Here is a 19,355-nt window from a genome sequence, read left to right on the forward strand (position 1 = left end):
GAGGATGGAATCAACTGTACCCTTTCTAAAAGGTGGATTTTTCAAACAGTAGACCTTATTTTGTTATAGTCAAAAATGCCCCTAGGTCCTTCTCTTCTGATTTCTCCCTCCTCCTATTACTCCTTTAAAAATACCCCACCTTGAAAGAAAAGTTATTTTTTAAGTCTTGTTTTATTCTCTGAGGCAACTTAGCTCATCCATGTTTTCTCATGGACAAAAGCTAGATAGCATTTAGAAGAGAATTCAGTGTATAGAGGTGGAGTAGTATGAAGTTTAATTTAGTTTATGCCTAGAACAGCCACCAATAGATGCTCTGAGTAGTAGGTATGTGGGCCCTTACTAAATAATATTTAATGCTGACAGCAGGATCAAAATAGAATTCTTAGCAACAAAGGAAAATTGGTGGCCTACAGGTCTTAATTTCCTAGATAAAGCTGTTGCTTCCTTCTTCTACCCACCTTTTTTTAGCCAACTAAGAGAGAGAGGGGAGAAAACAGTATTAAACACCTGATTTTATTCAATATTTTATAAAAACATAACAGTACCAAGCATCACTATTTAATATCTTAACCTAAATTTGTTTGAAGAAAGGATATAATTTTTGTGTGTAACTTTTTCATGTTAATTCAGACATCTAGTTAGATTGTTAGAAAAGACTAACTTCAATTTGCTTATACCTACTTTTTCACTCAAATCTGGGCATTTGAACACAAAGGTATATTTTGATTTGCTACAGCATCTATATTTATCTTTCTGTCTAGGTGTCTGAGATGCCAAAGCCTGCCTTCATGAAACAGAACCTAGATGAACTTGGAATAGGAACGTACCACAACATTGCCTTTATACATCCAGACACTCCTATCATTAAAGCCTTGAATATATTTGTAGAAAGACGGATATCAGCTTTGCCTGTTGTGGATGAGTCAGGTTTGTACATTTAACCATGGTAATGTGAATAGAAAAAACTTCTATCATCTACAAATGGAAAGCAAATGTTGAATTATTGGCCGCTTAGTCCTAAGCATCCTTAGGTACTTAGTGCATCAAATAAAGATTTATTAAATGTATGTAGAACATGAAATCTATCAAGTATCAAATGAGAGGTGTTCACTCCCTTCTCCTGTTATATTGTATTTATGTGCATATTGCCGTCCTCACGGTGGAATGTAAGCTCTTTGAGGGCAGAGCTTAGCATAGTGTTTTATACTTAAGAAGTTTGAGGGTTCTTTTGGTCTAGACATGTAATTTCATTGGCACAGGGAACTCCCATGAAGAAATGCCGTCTACCAAAGCAGATTGGCCACTGCTTTTTAACTTGTGGTCTTAAAATGTTGTCCAAGGTCCTGGGTGGTTAAATTGACTTGCCCAACCTAGGTCTTACAACTTATATGTATCAGGAGAGAACCTTGAACCCAGGTCTAAATGATTCCAAGGCAGTTCTCTATCTACTATCCCATGACTTCACTGCCTTAGGGGTATTAAATAAATGTTTGCCCAACCAAGGTCTTACAACTCATATGTATCAGGAGAGAACCTTGAACCCAGATCTAAATGATTCCAAGGCAGTTCTCTATCTACTATCCCATGATATATACCCTTATAATAATACCCTTATGGGTATTAAATAAATGTTTAAGTAAATTGAGTTAAATTGAAAAGCAGAATTTATATGTGGTAAGTAAACCCTGATTCCAAATAATATGACCAAGAAAACGATCTTATTAGCTCCTTATTTCCGTATTCTCTACTAAGGTATGTAATTTCATGATCATTTAAACATATTTAATTTTTTATTCCTAATGATCCTATTTTGACATATCGTATGAAGACCATTAAGAAAATGAGCTTCTGATTTGTGTCTATACATTTTTCTAATGTGCATTTTCACTTCTAGGAAAAGTTGTAGATATTTATTCCAAATTTGATGTAATAGTAAGTATTTTTTATTTTCTCACAACTCAGATCTAGAATGCATTTTAAAACCTAATGTAGTCACTAATTTATGCTTTTTGCTGCTATTTACTACTTTTCTAAATGAAATAATGTTAAAGCCCAGTTATTTAAAACTCCTATGTTTTGATAATACATTTCTCCATGCATTCTTTCTTTATATTCTTTATGAAAAGGGGGGGGGCTAGGATATATGTATTCCATAAGATGCTATAATGGCACACCGTTTTTAGTTGTGTTGTTGGCTCTAGTTAACCAATAGAAGGTTGTTGAAAATACATTAGCAGTTTTGTAACTGTAGGTCTTTCTGGCTTAACTCTAAGACAAGCCTTCATTGGTATGGATTTGAACCAAGGTGAGGGAACTGCCTCCAGATGCTCTATTCTCAATTAGTCTAGGAAACCCCAGGGTGGTTATAGGCAAGTTTGCCCCCTTCCATTGTACTCCCACCACTAAAGTTTAGTCTACTCTTTTGCTAAGAGCTTTCTGGAGGTCATTCATGTCTCCAGGAATTCCCTCCTGCCCTTAGCATTATTGTTGGCTGCATATGGTTCCCCAAGCCCTCCACAATATAAACCAGCACCCTTAGAACAGTTAAAATTACTCCTAAGCAAGTGAATGATCATTTGGCACTTTGGCCCTGTGACAGCCTTCTGGCTAGTTAAGTTAATGCTGTGTATACCTATTGGTCCACTGGTCCATATTCCATCAGAGTATGATGCTTTACTAGCAGCCCAGAAAGGAAACATTAATTTGGGGGTAGAGGAAACAGAGTTGCATTTGTATTAGACACAACATAATATATATTCTCTAGTTATTATTGATCACAACTACGCAGTAACAATAATTTTGGCTGCATTATAAATTGGTAGAAACATTTTGTTCTACTTTGGTACTTAATCACCAAAAAGCTGTTGCATGTGTAGTTTGGGTTTAAGTTACTAATTTTTTTTTTATCATTAGAGTGATTTGAAATCATAGGATTTGACTCTTAATTATTTTATCGTAGAACCTTGCTGCTGAAAAAACATATAATAACCTAGATATCACAGTGACGCAAGCCCTTCAGCACCGTTCCCAATATTTTGAAGGTGTTGTGAAGTGCAGCAAGCTGGAAACACTGGAGACCATCGTGGATAGGATAGTAAGAGCTGAGGTGAGATCGCTTTGTATCTTTCTGTAAAACCTTTTTTTTTTTTTAGGTTAGCAGGCAGGAGGCAGTGCTAAATAGTACTTCAGTTCCTTCTGAAACAATACAGACTATGGAAGGTAACCTTCAAAGTCAGTTTGGGACAAATCTCTTTTCTTCTCATAGCAGAGGTGAATCCACAATATTTAAAAGATTCTTTTCACAGTTTAAAAAAAGTCTTTGAGAAAAATAGTTACAGCACATCAGGATATTTAAAAAATTTAAAGATATAAAATCTCAGAATTGGAAGAGACCTCTGAATCTGGCTCCCACCTAAAACATAAATGGCCGACAAGTATTCGTTCAAATTCTGCTCAGAAACCTCCAGTGGTAGTGAGATATAATGTATATGACATTAACTAAGTAAAGAATGACCCTAATCATCTTCTGTGTTCCCAACAGTTTCTTCACCTCTAAATCTGGTGTAGAATGCACTCCTGGCAACTTATAAATTCTACAACACTTAGCAGCTACCTATGAATACAGAGAACCTTTCAAGTGTTCTTTCACTTAGGGGATTTTCAAAACACTACTCTTTGCATGTCAGACCTGAGAAGAAATTATTTTTCAATGTATCATAATTCTAAAATATTCTTAAAACATAGCACTCAGGAGATAAGACCTTGTTATCAGCTATTGGAGGAGGGAGAAAAGTATGTCTCATCTCTAGCAATCCATTAATTAGACAAAACAAATAATAATAAATGATGTAGTATGCTGTTTAGTCTGCTCACTGTAAATGCCTTCCATCACCACAATAGAGGGAGACTGAATTCCAAATGGAAAAGTAGCTAATTATTTTTCATGCCAATAGCTTTACATGAAGCTAACTTTTAAAATGTGTCTCTAAAAATGAAACACAGAATATATGCTACAGACAAAATTCAGTAATATCTTTTAGGAGTCTTTTGCAATCCATCTAAAATCCTCCCAGCACACTTAGGAATTTTCCTGAATTAACAAATGAATGAGGACATTTTTTATCAGGGTACTGTGTGCCAAGCACTTGCATGTCTTTAAGAACTTTAGTCCAGATTTTCTTAGTTTGAAGTCATTTCTGTGGTCTTAAGTTTGTCTTCCTTAATGTATTTAATGATAAATGCTATGTGATTTTTTTTGCCTTTACCAACTTGAATCCAGTACCCAGAGCTACTTATTTTCCATTAATTTTTAACCGACTAGGGTTATGTTTTAATTTTTCATTAATGTCCTCAGAGATAATTGCATTAATCTGAAGAGTTAAATAAGGCATCTCTGACTGTGAAAGCAGTAGCTCATTCACAGATTCTCAGAGTTGGAAGAGACCTCAGAAAACCTCTAGGCCAGCCTCAGTTACCAGAGCAGTAACCCACGTCTGCAGAACACTCAACAAGTGGTCATCCATCTTTGCTTTGCTTGAGGACCTCCAGTGCGAGGTAGCCCATCACTGCTCAAGGCAACGCAGTCCACGTTTGGACACCTCAAATTGTTTGGAAGTTTTTCCTTACATCCAGCCTCCATCTGTCTCTTTACAACTTCTGCCTGTTGCTCTGAGTTCTGTCCTCTAGTGCCCAGTAAAACAGATCTATCCTCTCTTCCACGTGGCAGCCCTTGAGATTCTTAATCTCTTACCCCTCTGAGTCTTCTCTTTATTAATGTTAAGTGCCCTCCACTCCTTCAAACAGTCCTCCTGTGGCATGAACTGAAGGTCTTCCACTATTCTGATTACACTCTTCTTCAGTTTAACATTGCCCTTCCTAAACTGTGGTGCCCAGAATTGAACATGGTACTCCAGAGGTGACTTTACCAAGGCGGAGGACAGGAGCACTGTCATCTCCTAGGCATTGACAATATAGCATACTTGCTTTCTTGGCTGCCAGATCAAACCGTTGGCTCATGGAGCTTTCAGTCCACTAAAACCCCAGGATCGTTTTCAGACCAACTGCCTACACACACTTCCCCCACTTTATATTTCTGAAGTTATTTTCTCTAGTATAAAACTTTGTTTTTTTTATATTTAATTTAATCCTGCTAGATTTATCCCAATATTCTACCCCATCAAGATCTTTTTGAATCTTGACTCAATGATATTAATAGGTTATATTAATATAATACTTTAAGGATTGCAAAATGCTTTTCCTATATTATCTTGTTTGATCTTTACAGCCCTTTGAGATAGGGCCTATTATCCTCATTTTATAGATGAGGAAACAGACTTAGAGATATTAAACAACCTGCTTCATTTCCATAGGTAGTAAGCATCTGATACAAGATTGGAACCCATGTCTGAGACTCCTGGTCAAGTGCTCTGGCAATTATACTATGCTATCTATCCTCCAGTGTGTTAGCTGTCCCTCTTAGTTTTGAGTCATTTGTGGATTTGATAAGTATGCCATCTATACCTTTAAGTCCCACAAAATTAGCATAAAACCTTTTTTTTTTAATGTTTTGCTAAGATCTAGGTAAACTGTATTTGCAACATTCCCCTGATCTGTAAGTTGAGTAACCCTGCAATAAAGGACATCATATTAGTTTGGCATGACTTGTTCCCATCGAAGCCATGATAGCATTTTATAGTCCCTGCTTCTTTTTCTAGATGTTCCTTTTGTTATATTCCAAAAATTTGCCAAAAATCAACATCAAACCCATTGGCCTTTACTTTGCAGATTCGATCGTCTTCCTTTTTTTTTTTTTAAATTGAGTTCATTTACCTTTCCCCAGTGCTATGGAACCTACACAGTTCTCCAGGGGTTTTCAAAGGCCACTGTACTCAAGAATCGAACTTCTACCAGTCCTTTCACTGCCCTAGAATGTAGTTCATCTGGGTTACATGTCTTGAGCTCAGTTGACAATTTTTGTTTTGTTTTGTGGACTTCTAGACTTTCTGCAAGATAAAATTGACCAGGAATAAGATATCTTAATAAACTTAATAAGAAAGAATTGAATTTTTGCCTAAAGTTATCAATAGTCTTGTCTTTTAGTGCTTAAGAAACTTTTCTTCATAGAGCACCGGCCCTGAAGTCAGGAGGACCTGAGTTCAAATCCGGCCTCAGACCAAACACTTGACACTTAGTAGCTGTGTGACGCTGGGCAAGTCACTTAACCCCAATTGCCTAAAAGCAAAAAAAAAAAAAAAAGAATCTTTTCTTCACTCTTTTGATGAGCTAGAAAAAGTAACTTTGCAACAATAATTTAATTTCTAAGTAAGTTGCTTGATTTCCAAAATTTGAAATACATTTCAACTGAGTGACTTACATTCTTAGATGTCTTCTATACTGACATTGAATATTTGGTCAGTCTGTGAATATTGCATACATGTGAATCTAATATTATAAACATGGAAAATTCCTAGCTTGGATGAAAATAGGAAATATATTTTGCAGTCAGCTTTCATTAGTGACATAATAAATTCTCTAACTGGAACACTTACCTAGGACCCTTAAACTCCACTAATTCGAAGGATAATTACTCTAAATAATTATCATAGGATCTTCAAATAGTCTACTATGGGGAAACAATTTAAAGTTTTCCTAGAGCTCTTCTGTCCTATCTTACGGTTATTGAAGAACTTTAGTTAACCCTGACTTCTTACTTTTGACATAAACTTGAGAGAAATTTTGTGGTATTTGGGATGAGAAAGAGGACCAAGTGATTAAGTATATTTACCCCCCCCAAAAAAACCCCCCTATTATATCAAAATCGTCACCAACATCATATTATTAGAAACATGTTTAAAAAAAAAGAATTTTCCCATTTCTTTCTATCTCTTCCTGTGTTCCCCATTTTATATCAGGTGGGTATGACTGTTCAAATACAAGAAAAGAGGCTCTCTAAGGTATCTAGTTACCTCAGTCCTAAAGTCTTAATAGTTCTTTGAGTCAGAACAGAGTTAGTGTTTTGTACTCCTGTCCTCGTTGGTAAGGATTTCTTATTTTAAGTTGTGCTTCAAAATATTGTTCAGAGCCAGGAAAGATTTTTATAAGTAGTTTTTGTTGTTGTTTGTTTTCTTCAGGCATAAAAATGGAGGTCATTCTAAACCATTTCACTTCCTAATGGTTAATCAAGCGTCTACACAATAAATATCAGAGAACTTATTCTCAATATGTGAGTTTCTTGACAGAAAGGCAATGTAAAATCAAGTAATGTAAGGTCTTTGATTTTATTTTTTACTATTTGAATAACCATTTGGATCTCTTTCCCATGTAAAGGGGTATATTGCTGAAGCAAGATACCATTTCATGGAAATTAATAGAGGAACACATGCACTTCAAAGGAAGACAACTATATCTTTTTTGTTCTGTGTATTAAATTATAATGTATCTCCTTTGAAGTTTCAAGGCATCCCAAATATAAATGTCAATTACATACTCCTGGATAATTTTCTTACAAATAATTCAAGTAGTCAATCACCATTACCCTTAGACCTGAAGCTGTTTCTTGTTCTGTGAGTTATTATATTCCTCTGAGTTGGTGGGAATGTGTTCACCAGACTGCAGTGAACTAAAAAATTTCTTTTCACTATTACATGTTTTAAAATAAAAAATAAAGCCCCAACACCCACAAACCTTTTATTTTCTTGTTTACAGGTTCATCGGCTGGTGGTAGTAAATGAAGCAGATAGTATCGTGGGTATCATCTCACTGTCAGACATTCTACAAGCCCTGGTACTCACACCAGCAGGTAGAGATGCTGACTTTTGCCTTTTCTTCTAAGTTTACAGGTGTGACTGAATGTAGCAAACCATGGTGTTCTCATATTGTTGTAGCAAATAACTTTCCCATAAATCCCACCATCTATTATTTGTTGCTTTACTTTGACCAAATTCCCAAGTTTTATCAGCCTTTCTCATTTTTTTGAGTTCCATGCTTTATATAGATGTAAAACAAAGACTTACACAAAAATTCTAATTTTCAAGTATTAGGTTGATACCCAGGAATTCCCAAGTGGCCTAAAATATTTTTAAGATTTCTATCATATTTGTTCCCATTAATAATAACTCACCTTTATATAGCAAATTCAGGTTTACAAAGCACTTTCCTTGCAACAGCCCAGTGACATGCATGGTATAAGTATCATTGTCCCCATTTTACAGATGAGACTAAGGTGAAATGATCCATCCAAAGTCACATACTTGTGATGTAATTGTCAGCGCTCAGGTCTCTACCTGCACAGTGATTTTCACCATGCCATGGAATATTAGATCTCTTCAATTTTATTTCACTTAGGAATGCTAGTTGGAAAACATGAAAACCAACCCTATTTTTACAAGAAAAAATGGCTTGGTATATAATCAGAATGTCTACTAACATTTTTTTCCATAATAAAATTTAAGGTACCTACCAGACTAGAGATAATTATTACTTATCTCAGGAATCAGTCTCATTTTCTGGAGTAACAAATAAGTAGAAGGGAAGTGTTAGAAGAGAATTGGTTTTGTCTTGTTCCCATAAATTTAAAAGCAGGAGAATGATTTTGGAGATCAAGAGACCACCAGATCTTTCTATCCTCCACTTTCTCCACTCCTGTATCAGACTAAAAATAATTCTAAGACCATCATATGTCCATATTAGTTGGAATCGTAAAACAAAACAATGACATCACAAGAACTTCATAAAAGTCAAGGATTTCTGTATATTTTTATAGATTCGGTTACCGTTTGTTAAGTCAGTAGTAAACTCACTCAAGAAAAATAGACTCTTACTTATAAACAGCCCTTATGTGCAAATGGATGGCAAGGGAGCCCCAAATCTGAAGCCCTACTCCTAGTGAAGGCAGCTGCCTTTTTGTTGCCCAGTTCATAACAGCTGGAGAGTGAATGACCCAGAGAGGTAGAAAGTTAACAAGTTAGTGACTTCCACCTGGAGTTGTTTACCATCCTTCCCATTTGGTAGCACTCAGAACCAAGGAGAACCATGTGCCAATAGCTGGATCTTGAAGGTATTTTTCTCTAAGAAACAGTGTTATAAAAAGTGTTTATGTAAAGGTAAAATAGTATTATTAATATTCTTACTTCAGGTACATTATGGATTAATTAAGCTTTTGTGGGCTTAACTGAAAACCATCATGTATAACATTTCTGTAGGAAAATGGGTTCCATGTTCCAAACAATCTCCTTAGAAATGAACTCAGAGAGTAAGAACCACTTATAAGATGTGCGTTGTCCAGATGAACCAGCAGTGACTAAAGTCTTTTTGCTTTGCTTTACCCATGATAATCATGGCTATAAATTTTTTGAAGAATATCAAGTACTCTGCTGAGATAAGGTAGTATTTGGTGTGGCAAAGGTACAGCACCCTGACACATAGTAAACAATTGAGGTCTGTCAAATTGAAAGGAAAAGTATAAAATTGATCTGTGTGTAAATTACATACTCTTTTCACTAGACAAAATACACAATACTCCAATCTACCCCTCTGCCATACAGTTGCTCGTATATGGTAGCCAGGTTTTCTTTTCAGTTTTAAATAGAATATTCAGCAGTCGGCTAGGGAAGAGAAACTATTTGTCAAGCTCCTTTTAAGAAGTCAAGTCTTTTTGCCAAAAGATGTTGCACATTGTAATAGCACCATCACAACATACAACCACCTCCATTTGAATTGGTAAGAAACCTCCTAACTCCTGAGGCTGTCTGCTTTTAGACAACTCTACTTGTTTGGAAGTTTTTTTTTTCCTTTCATCCAATCAAAATGTACCTCAGTGCTGCTCCCCACTATTCCTAGTTCTTCTCCGTGGGGCCAAATCAAATACTTTTAAACCCTGTTCCACTTAACAGCTTTTCAAATACTTTGTCAGCCATCATGCTCCCCCACTCTAAGTCTTCTTTTCTCCAACATACCCATTTCTTTCTCTGATCCTGGTAAGATTCAGTCTCAAGTTCTATAAATTCCTTCATCATCCTCTGTTTTTATTCCACTTTTTCATTGCCCTTTCTCTCTAGAATGTGGAACCTCTAACTAAACACAACATTATAGCTGTGTAGCTGTGGTTTGATTAGGGATGAGTACAATAGGACTATTGCCAACCACCTCACCACCTTCCAGGTCTGGACACTACTTTTCGATCTATGCAGCATAGGTTGCATTAGCTTTTTTGAACGACCATGTTGCACTGGCGTCTCGTATTGAACTTGCAACCTACTAAAAACCTCAAATCTTTTCCATATGATCTATTGAGTAGCTGTGCCTGCTCTATCTTATATCTGAATTGATTTTTTTTTAACCTAGCTGGAGAATTTTATCTCTTAAACCCAGTCATTATTTCATCAAGGATTTGCCCTTGGCCCTGGGCTGTTCAACATTTTTTTTTATCAGTGATTTGATAAAGGCACAAATAACACGTTTGCCAAATTTTCAGGTGACACAAAGCTAAGGAAAATGCCTGGCACATTGCACGACAGAGTCAGAATCTGAAAAGATCTTCATAGGCTAGAATATCTCAGTGCAAAGGACAGATCACTGGGGCATTCTGCTAGAGACCTCCCACCAGTATGACAATAAACTATTAATAACTAATCATTGGATCCATTCATGTAAACACTTCTAAATCCACCAATCTATAACATTATCTATATCGCATTTCTGCATTTTGTTCACAAAGATGTTTTTGTTGAATATTTTGCCTAAATACAGGTCTACTATGTCTATGGCATTCTTATCTACTAGCTAGACTAGCCTCATTTATGTCCTTTTTGGACAGTTATTAGTTATCTTGAAGAACCTATATTTATACCTATATATAGCTGCTTCCCTTTCTAAATGGTCAGAAACCATCTCTTTGTACTATGTTCTTTCATTTTTCCAGGAACCAAAGTCAAGTTCACTGGTCTATAGTTACCACTCTTTACTTTTCTGAAAATCAGGACTGTATTTTATACATATGTGTGATACACATGTTACATATAAATAATTTAAATACATAATTATAATACCAGATAGGATGTGAAATTACAGTAAGAGAATACAGAGTCCTATGGTAATTAAAAAGAGGGAAACATTTGAGGGATCAAAAAAAGTTTCAGGGAGAAGACAATTTGAACTGAAAAAAGAGAATTAGATGGATGGAGCTGAAGTTAGTGGGGGCATGAAGGAGACATCATTCCAAATAGAGAGAACCATGTAAGCAAAATTATAAACATAAGAAAACAAAGTTTTATTTTACAAAAATGGGTGGAGAATAGAGTTGGAAAGGGAGTCTGGGCCCAAATCATGGAAGGCCTTGAGGATCGGGTTTAAAAGTTAGTACAGTATTTGGTGATAGTGGGGAGCTGTTGAAAGTTTTTGAGCATGGATTGATGTGATGAGAGCCATGTTTTGAGAAAGCTAAATTTTACAGAGAAACCATGTTGGAGCCTATTTGAAATATCCCAGGTGAAAGGTAATGGGAACTTAAATGCATATGTTGTCAGTGGGGAATATTTGGTGGGGGGGGGGTGTTGAGAGAGAGGAGGGAGATGGAGAGAGCTCCAAGGTTTGAGCCTGGGTGCCTGAGAGGCTAGAAGTGACATAAATAAATATGTTACTTAAGACAGTCAGGTCATCAGAGATGTTCATACAGTATCACAAAACTCATTTTCCCTGTATAACAGGTGCCAAACAAAAAGAGAGTGAAGCAGAATGACCACGGTGAACATAGAAGCCTTCAGTGAATGTAGGAGAACGTGAACAAAGTTTCTGGGTCAAGTTTTTGCCTCATGAACACTGACCGCAATAGAAGAGAGTAATGGTTATGAGAATGTTGATCGCGGTAGAGTGATGGGTAATGAATCTTTATTTTCCCCAGTGATGTCTAAACTAAGCATGACAAAGAGAGCTTGATAGGTTTAAAGATTGTCTTGTATTAAAAAAAATATGCATATATATATATATATATATATATATTTCCAGGCCTTTTCTGAAAGATTTAATATGCTGTCATCCTTTAAATTGTACTGTGTCCTGAAATTCTATCATTTTTTGCAATCGAAAGAGCTCATTGATAGCTAAGAACATGTAAATGTGACATAAGGTGAGTGTATGGCATATTCCTAACCTAGTGCCTTATGTCAGAATACAGCAATATGTCATCACTGTTGCCCATCACTGTTGCAGAAAGTATTTGTGTGAAGAGAAAACCGTGTTTGAATGTGAGAGTCTTTGAACCTATTACCAAATCAGTTTAAGTTTTCATTAGATTTGTCATAAAAGCTGTACTTTGAATATAAATAGATTTACTTTAAAACTTCAATGAGTTTTGTGTTTAAATGTTGCATTCCGGACTAAGATGTAAAACAAGACTGATTTTAAAAACAGCTTTATTTATTTTTACTTTCATGGCAATTTTTTACACATCTTTTGGTGGATAGTTAAAACTTCACCATATCCATTAATAAACTGTTGATTGTTATACAAAAAAATGGCAGATTTCTCGTTATTTGTTTGGACCTGAAGAGGATAGAGCTTCCTGAATAGACTTTATTAGACTTACAAGTTAAAAGTTTCTAAAAGCATGCATTGAAACTTATTACTCTGTACTGTATTGTAAATAGACAGCAGTTATTGAGGAAATGAAGTGCCAGAGAAATGTCTATTTTTTTCTTGTGTATTGCAATGTAAAATCATGATGTTTGTATGACTGCTGATACAACTTTTTTTTTTTGTAAATTTTATTGTGGCATATACAGTATTGTCATACAGTTGCAAGGAGAGGAACATTTCCTAATGTAAATGCTCTGAAAATGTTGAGACTATATAATTGTAGATTTTCCTTTGCAGATTGAAGAAATTAAAACAAGTCCTACTATGTCATTTTGTTAGAGAAGTTCTTGAAAAATAATTACATATTTCTGCATGTATTGAATAAGATTCTACATGCCTTTTTGCACTCAAATATTTATCTCCATTTAAAGCAGAATTAGTCCTTTTGTTCTCCCCTCCATCAAAAGAACCTTTTATTGATTCCTTAATTCATAGTTTCTTTACCTTCCCATTATAAAGCATGATTATGTTTAATTTAAAATTGCCAAGAAAATTTTCTCATAATAAGGTGCCATGTTTTCTTTTCTTAGCAGAGCAAATCTTCTGTTTGTGTCTCTGTTCTCAGGGTTTGTGTTTGTCTGTGCACATGCGTCTGTGTGCATGTTTGCTCACACCTACACATTAATGCTTTGGAAAACAATCATAGCTATTTAGGTTGAACAGCACTTGTATCACTTACTCTACTTGTAGATCACAGAATACCCATGCCACTCTTTGTGAAGAGTAACATTTTTGTTTGTACAATCTGGCAGAGGCTGTGTGGTCCATCATTTAAATGTTGACTTTCCTATAGGGGTTTTTTTTATTAGCTTTGTTTTATTTTATTTTTATTTTTTTTGAGAGGAGGAAGCAAGAAAGCCAGGAAGCTGACACTGAACAACATAGTCTCGAAGCCTGGACAGTGCCTTAATCCAGATTTACTTCTGTGACAGTATTACAGTGTCCCTCTCCCCTACCTCATGCCCCTAAACTGGTATTGCTGCTGAAGTAGAGAAAAATCTCCACATCAGAACACCGAAGTTTGAGCCATCTAATAAGAAATCTATTAGCACTGACACTTTCCTTACCTTCCACGTGGAAGTCACAGTCAGCAGAGGGCTCTTAGTTTCTCTGTAGTTAACAGAATATCAGGCTCATGTAAAAATATAATGAAGATTTGCAGAAGTTATTGAGAATTGTTTTTAAAGTGAAGCATTTTTTTTCCCATTGAGGTCCATGTTACAAATAGCTATTACCTTTTTTCTCCAAGAAAAGTAATAAGGTGTACCACATAAATGGTAAGGACAAGGCATTTTATTCATCTTGTTTAGTTGTGCATCTCTGGAAGTAAGATGGATGAGTTTGTAAATATTTGTGCTGCCCCCTCCCCAAGATTGTTTTGAATTATTTGGGTTTATGTGCAGGCCTATGTCCTTAGCATGGCTAAAATTATGTTTGCATGTTACAAACAATAGTTACCTCCAGGTTTTAATTTTTTATTCTGTCATCATCACCTTAAGTGACTAGGACAGGAGTTCAAAAACCTTTTTTTGTGTCATCGATCCTTTTGGCAGTCTCATGAAGCCTATGGACCCCTTCTCAGAACTGTGTTTTTAAATGCATAAAATAATACAAATTTACAAAGGAAACCAATTACACTGAAATTCAGTTATTCAGATTGTTTGGGGGGGGGCTAGGCAATGGGGTTAAGTGACTTGTCCAGGGTCACAGAGCTAGTAAGTATTATGTGTCTAAGGGCAGATTACTGACTCCAGAGCCAGTGCTCTATCCACTGCGCTACCTAGCAGCCCCTTATTCAGATTTTTTTAAACAAGTTCATGGACTCCAGGCTAAAAACCCCTGGTTTAGGGTCTTGTACAAAACAAGTTCCCTGTATATCAAATACATTTTTAACAACTCCACAAAGCCAAGCCTAGAGAGAGCAGTTGGAAGCCAAGTGGTGCAGTTCCCCAGTGAAGCAGGGCTCTAGAGAGGGTCATCCAAGTTCTTGTTACCTACCCCGAAAGATGAAATGCTGAGTCCAAAACAAAAGTTCTCACCATCACCTTTAGCAGCAGAGCATAAAGAAGCAGGCTTGGAATCTATGCTAAACAAAGATCAGGTTACTCCCATGTCTTCTTGTACCCTGTCTAACCTCCCAAAATAATTTTCCCTCTTCACCTCTCTGGGCCTCAGTTTTCTCATCTATAAAATGAACAAGTTGTACTAGATAACCTCTTATGTCCCTTCCTTCTAAAGAAGTCTGTGAATCCTGTGAATTAATGTTGTGTTAAACTTCAGTGAGCTAGGCATAGTGTTGATAATACACATGAAATCCAAATGTTCTTGAAATGACAATATAGGGGCACATACGAACCATGGCTTTCAATACAAAAATCAGCAGGCAGTCTCTGGGGATGTTACACCCTAACTACTCAACAAAAAAAATTCACTTCCCCTTGGAGGGAGAAAGCTATCAGAGAGCCACTAGAGGAAATGGAGTCATTGTGGGAACAGGCCAGAGATGAACTCTTTGAGTCCACAGGGCCATAACCTCTTATGTGCTTTCCTGTTCTCTAAGCATTTTCACAGGATTTCTACCCTATGCATTTTTATGTAGAGACAAATCTTTCCCTCTAGTATGGACACGCTCTTAAGAGAAAAGTTCCATCTGCAGCCAAATCCTTTGGGAAATACCTGGAAAACAGATAACAAAATCCACTCTACAATATTTTTGCCTTCATGGAATACTATAAAACAGACACAAAGATTGTTCTTTTTCACACGAGATTACATTGCAAGAGTTCAGTTTGCTGATTTTTAAACAAAGTAGACTTGTTTACCTACATAGTATACTTTTTTAAAATTCCCTTGAAGTTTTTTTTCTTTTGCATAGTAAAGTGATAAGCATAGTTCCCTTTAATAAAGGATGTTCATATTCTCTTCTTGGTTATGTCATTTTTTTCTTGCACAAAACAGTATATTAAATTTTTTTTTTCTCTTCTGATGGCCCCATTATTGTGATAATTGCTCCAAAATTATGTTGTACAAATATTCACTAATAAAGTGGAATGAGTTGAAATTATGGTAAAGCTTGTTTGGATTAATAAGTGTGAACAAATGTATTGAATTGAACCCAAAGAGGATATCAAGGTTCCTAGAGAGATGATCTCAGTAAACAGGAGGGGGCTGCGGAAGGCTTTTAAAAGGTCTGACATAACTAGTAAAAGGATTCTTCCTAGGTGCTACTGAAAAAAAGGAAGCATAGAAGAGTATCAGCCTTGGATACTTATAACCTCCACTTAGAACATTTTTGTAGGTAAAAGTCATATACCGGTCACATATTAAATGAAGTGTATTCTTCTAGTGGGCATCACCTGGCTACTGCCTAATGTTATTTTACAAAGTCTAGGTCCATTTCCTATCCAAAATACTTTTCACTTTCTCTCAAAAGGTAACATTTTTCAAGAATCCCTCAGATTTCTCCTTAGGTTCCCACTGTGAATGCTAAACATTGCCAAAGAAAGGAGTATTCGAGGTAATGTGATGATGATGAAAGTCAGAACTTCCTAGTGAATTGGTACCAGCTACACAGAACTACTTTCCCAGGAAGCTTTTCACCTGAAATTAGAGGTATAAAAAACAAACAAACAAACATGGAAATCTCAGAGACTATACCAGAATGATACATTCAATGAAAAATTTACCAGGCCTTATCAGAGCCAGAACCAACTAGGGATACACTTCCTGCCCCAGCACTAGCTGCTGGATTGCTGGATCCCTGTCGCAGAGCTGTCATCTCCCTCCACTGCTCGTCACTGATAGGACTCCACCACCCCTACTACATTCACCTGATGCGGAATGCCTAAGTTCAGAGATCACAGAGAGGGCCTATACTGGCCACACCAGAAGGTGCCACCTTTCTCCCCATGGCCCTAATAGCAAACTCATTACTATTCTGCCCTAAGTCCTACTGTTTCCCCAACACCCCGTGTATCGGTGCAATGGAAAGATGACTGGATTTAGGGTCAGAGAATCTGAATTCACTTACTATCTTAAGTAAATAAACTTGCTTTCTTCATTTATATAGCAAGAGGATTAGGCTAGGTAACCTCTACAATCCCTTCAGCCTTTGAATCTGTGACCCTAGAATCCATGATCCTTCTTCATTCCTTCCATATTCTGGTGCTCAATGAAACTTTGCTTTCTCCTAAAGATAGCCCATTTTGTAGCGCTGCCCCTTTGTCCATGCTAGCTCCACAAGGCCTCACATTTGTCCCCTTGTCTCCACTCACACCACAACCCCCATAGCTCAGACCCTCCTCACCTCTCCCCTGAGCTACTATAATCACTTCTGGTCTCCATGCTTCAGTTTCCAATCTATCCTCCATACAGCACAGGCCATGCATACTGTATCACCCCCTCACTCAGAAAGTTCTAGGCACTCCTCTATTTGGAGATTTCTCTTCTGCTTAACTTCCCAAGATGTTCTACATCGAAAATCTATGCCATCGTCCAACTTGGTGCTTTTGCACAGACTGTCGACTGAATAGAATGTGCTCTTTCCTTACCTCCACCCTCTCAGAATCCCTACCCTTTTTCAAAACTCAGCTTGTTCCTCTTACCCTCCCGGATGACCTTGTATTGATTGTGTATTTATTTTGTGTTTACTATCTGTGTACGTGTTGTCCTTTCCAGTATAATGTAAAGTCCTTGAGGACAGGAACTATTTCATTTTATGCCTTTTATCCCCAGCAAGAAGTACAGGGCCTGGCTATGTGTTTAAAACACCCAATAGCTGATTTTCAAATGATTCTTGATTGATTGATCCAATGCTAATTGCTCCTTTTCTCACACACCCCTGATAGCCTAGGTAAAGAGGAAAAGCTGACATATTCCTTGCTTCTCCCCTATGACATTTTCAGATCCTCTGGCACCATCACCTAGCAAACACCTCTTTTCCTTTAATATTTGTTCTATCTAATCCAGATCTTGTTGCTTTCATTTGTGAACTACTAGATCATGGTTCTACCAATCTACCTCAACCCAGGGGTATGCTGGAACCAGTTCAAACCAGCTCTAAACAGTCAATTGTTAAATTTTCAGTATGAACATTTGTAGCTTGGGAATTGGCAAATGCTACAAATCAGGACTTGATGTATTGTTTTGTTGATTTCTAGACTTAAAGTGATGGGAAAGATGTTAATAATGCAAATTAAACTTAAAAGTATGTCATGTGTACTTTTTTTTGATAGCCAGTAGTTAAACATTTACCAGCATACCCCTGTCTCAACCACACACAGTAGTTAGTTATATTTTAGAGTCTACCACCACCACCTCTTCCAACTCCCTTACCTGAACTTGCCCCAACTTCCAGAATTCCTAATTACAACCCTGAGCCTCTAACATAAGAAGTCTGAGACATGCCACCTACACAGATTAACTGTGTATAGTCATGGTAAGAAAGAAAATCATAGACTCAGAAATCATAACACATAACACATGTAAGTAACCTTTTTGTGTGGGGGAAGAAGGCCTTTACAATTAAGCTCAAGGAGATTTGGGGTCTGTTAAGTTCCTGAGACTCCTTATCAAAGTCTGGGGCCAGATTAGAAGTACAGTGGGATGGGATGCATATCTGCCAATTCTGCTCCACCTTCCTGAGGAAGGGAAGGGGAATGAATACCACCCCCATGTCAGGTGAAAAAGTTAAAAAAAATGGGGTTGTGTTTGGAAGCCAGGAAGACATGAAGGCATAAATAGAACCCCAAAGCACCAACAAAGAGTGGAAGATTCCAAATGGCATAATTCATTTATAGTCCTCTAGGTTTTCTAGGAAAATATTAGCATGTATGCACTTCCCTTTGGTTTTATTCTCCTTTCTGTCCTTTTTTTCTTCCTAACCCTCCTAGATGTCTGCTTTAAGGATAGCATCATAAGAAACACATTAGCTATGGAGATACATTCTCATCAGAAGCATGAAGAAGAGGGGAGCCAAAGGTAGAAAGGGGAAAGTTTCTGAGGTGCTCAAGACAAAAAGAGTGTTCTGGTGGGCTGCAAAGGTTTCAGCAGTTTCACTGACTGGGGTCCATGGCACCACTTCTCTGTTATTCTTTACCAATTTGGTAAAGACCAAAAAAAAGACTACCAATTTGGGCCAAATAGAGGTGAGTGCTCCAGTCAATGAATAAGCATTCATTAGCCTCCAGATACGTGCCAGATGGACAGAGAGCCTCAGAATTTGGAAGTCTTGGGTTTAAGTCCTTTCTCCACACACACAGATTGTGTTTTCCTGGATAAGTCCCTTAACTGTACCCAGGCAATTCTCTAAAATGGACCAATTGCAATGGCATTGGGGAAAAAAGATGAAAATAAAATAGTTCTTGCCCTCAGGAAGCTTACTTTCTATCAAGGATGTACATATAAAAGAATATAGGATATATATACAATATAAATACAAGGTATTTTGGGAGGGAGGGTGTGGACAGCTGACGGGACCAGGGATGGCCTCATGTTGAAGGGGTCACCTGATCCCACCAGATTCTCCTCAAGAACCTACTTATTCTTTGAGCAAGTTTAAGAAGGAGGAAGTATGAACTACTGCATCAATCCAAATTGTGCCTCTCCACTCTCTTCTTCCAACAACTTCAATAGAAATATAAATTCTGGCAATAAAGATCAAGAAAAAAACAAAGGAAGAAACATAGTTGGGTCTGAATGTAGTATTTGGAGAGCAGGATAACACA

At 36.9% G+C, this 19,355-nt stretch overlaps 1 protein-coding gene across 4 annotated transcripts in view; it reads left to right on the top strand.

The window, feature by feature from the left end:
• The window catches only part of PRKAG2 (protein kinase AMP-activated non-catalytic subunit gamma 2), a 461,370-nt gene extending 448,470 nt beyond the window's left edge, over positions 1-12,900 (top strand). For all 4 annotated transcript variants that reach the window (XM_021009627.2, XM_021009628.2, XM_078152663.1 and 1 more), the window contains 5 exons: positions 762-927; positions 1,895-1,932; positions 2,960-3,106; positions 7,705-7,798; positions 11,703-12,900. In XM_021009627.2, the coding sequence (XP_020865286.1) occupies positions 762-927; positions 1,895-1,932; positions 2,960-3,106; positions 7,705-7,798; positions 11,703-11,734 (477 nt within the window). In that variant the 3' untranslated portion in view covers positions 11,735-12,900. The remainder of the gene's footprint in view (positions 1-761; positions 928-1,894; positions 1,933-2,959; positions 3,107-7,704; positions 7,799-11,702) is intronic.
• The last annotated feature ends 6,455 nt before the right edge of the window (positions 12,901-19,355 follow it).

This window comes from Phascolarctos cinereus, unplaced genomic scaffold (genome assembly GCF_003287225.1).
Source record: "Phascolarctos cinereus isolate Bilbo 61053 unplaced genomic scaffold, phaCin_HiC Scaffold_1;HRSCAF=81, whole genome shotgun sequence".
Classification (NCBI taxonomy): Eukaryota; Metazoa; Chordata; class Mammalia; order Diprotodontia; family Phascolarctidae; genus Phascolarctos; species Phascolarctos cinereus.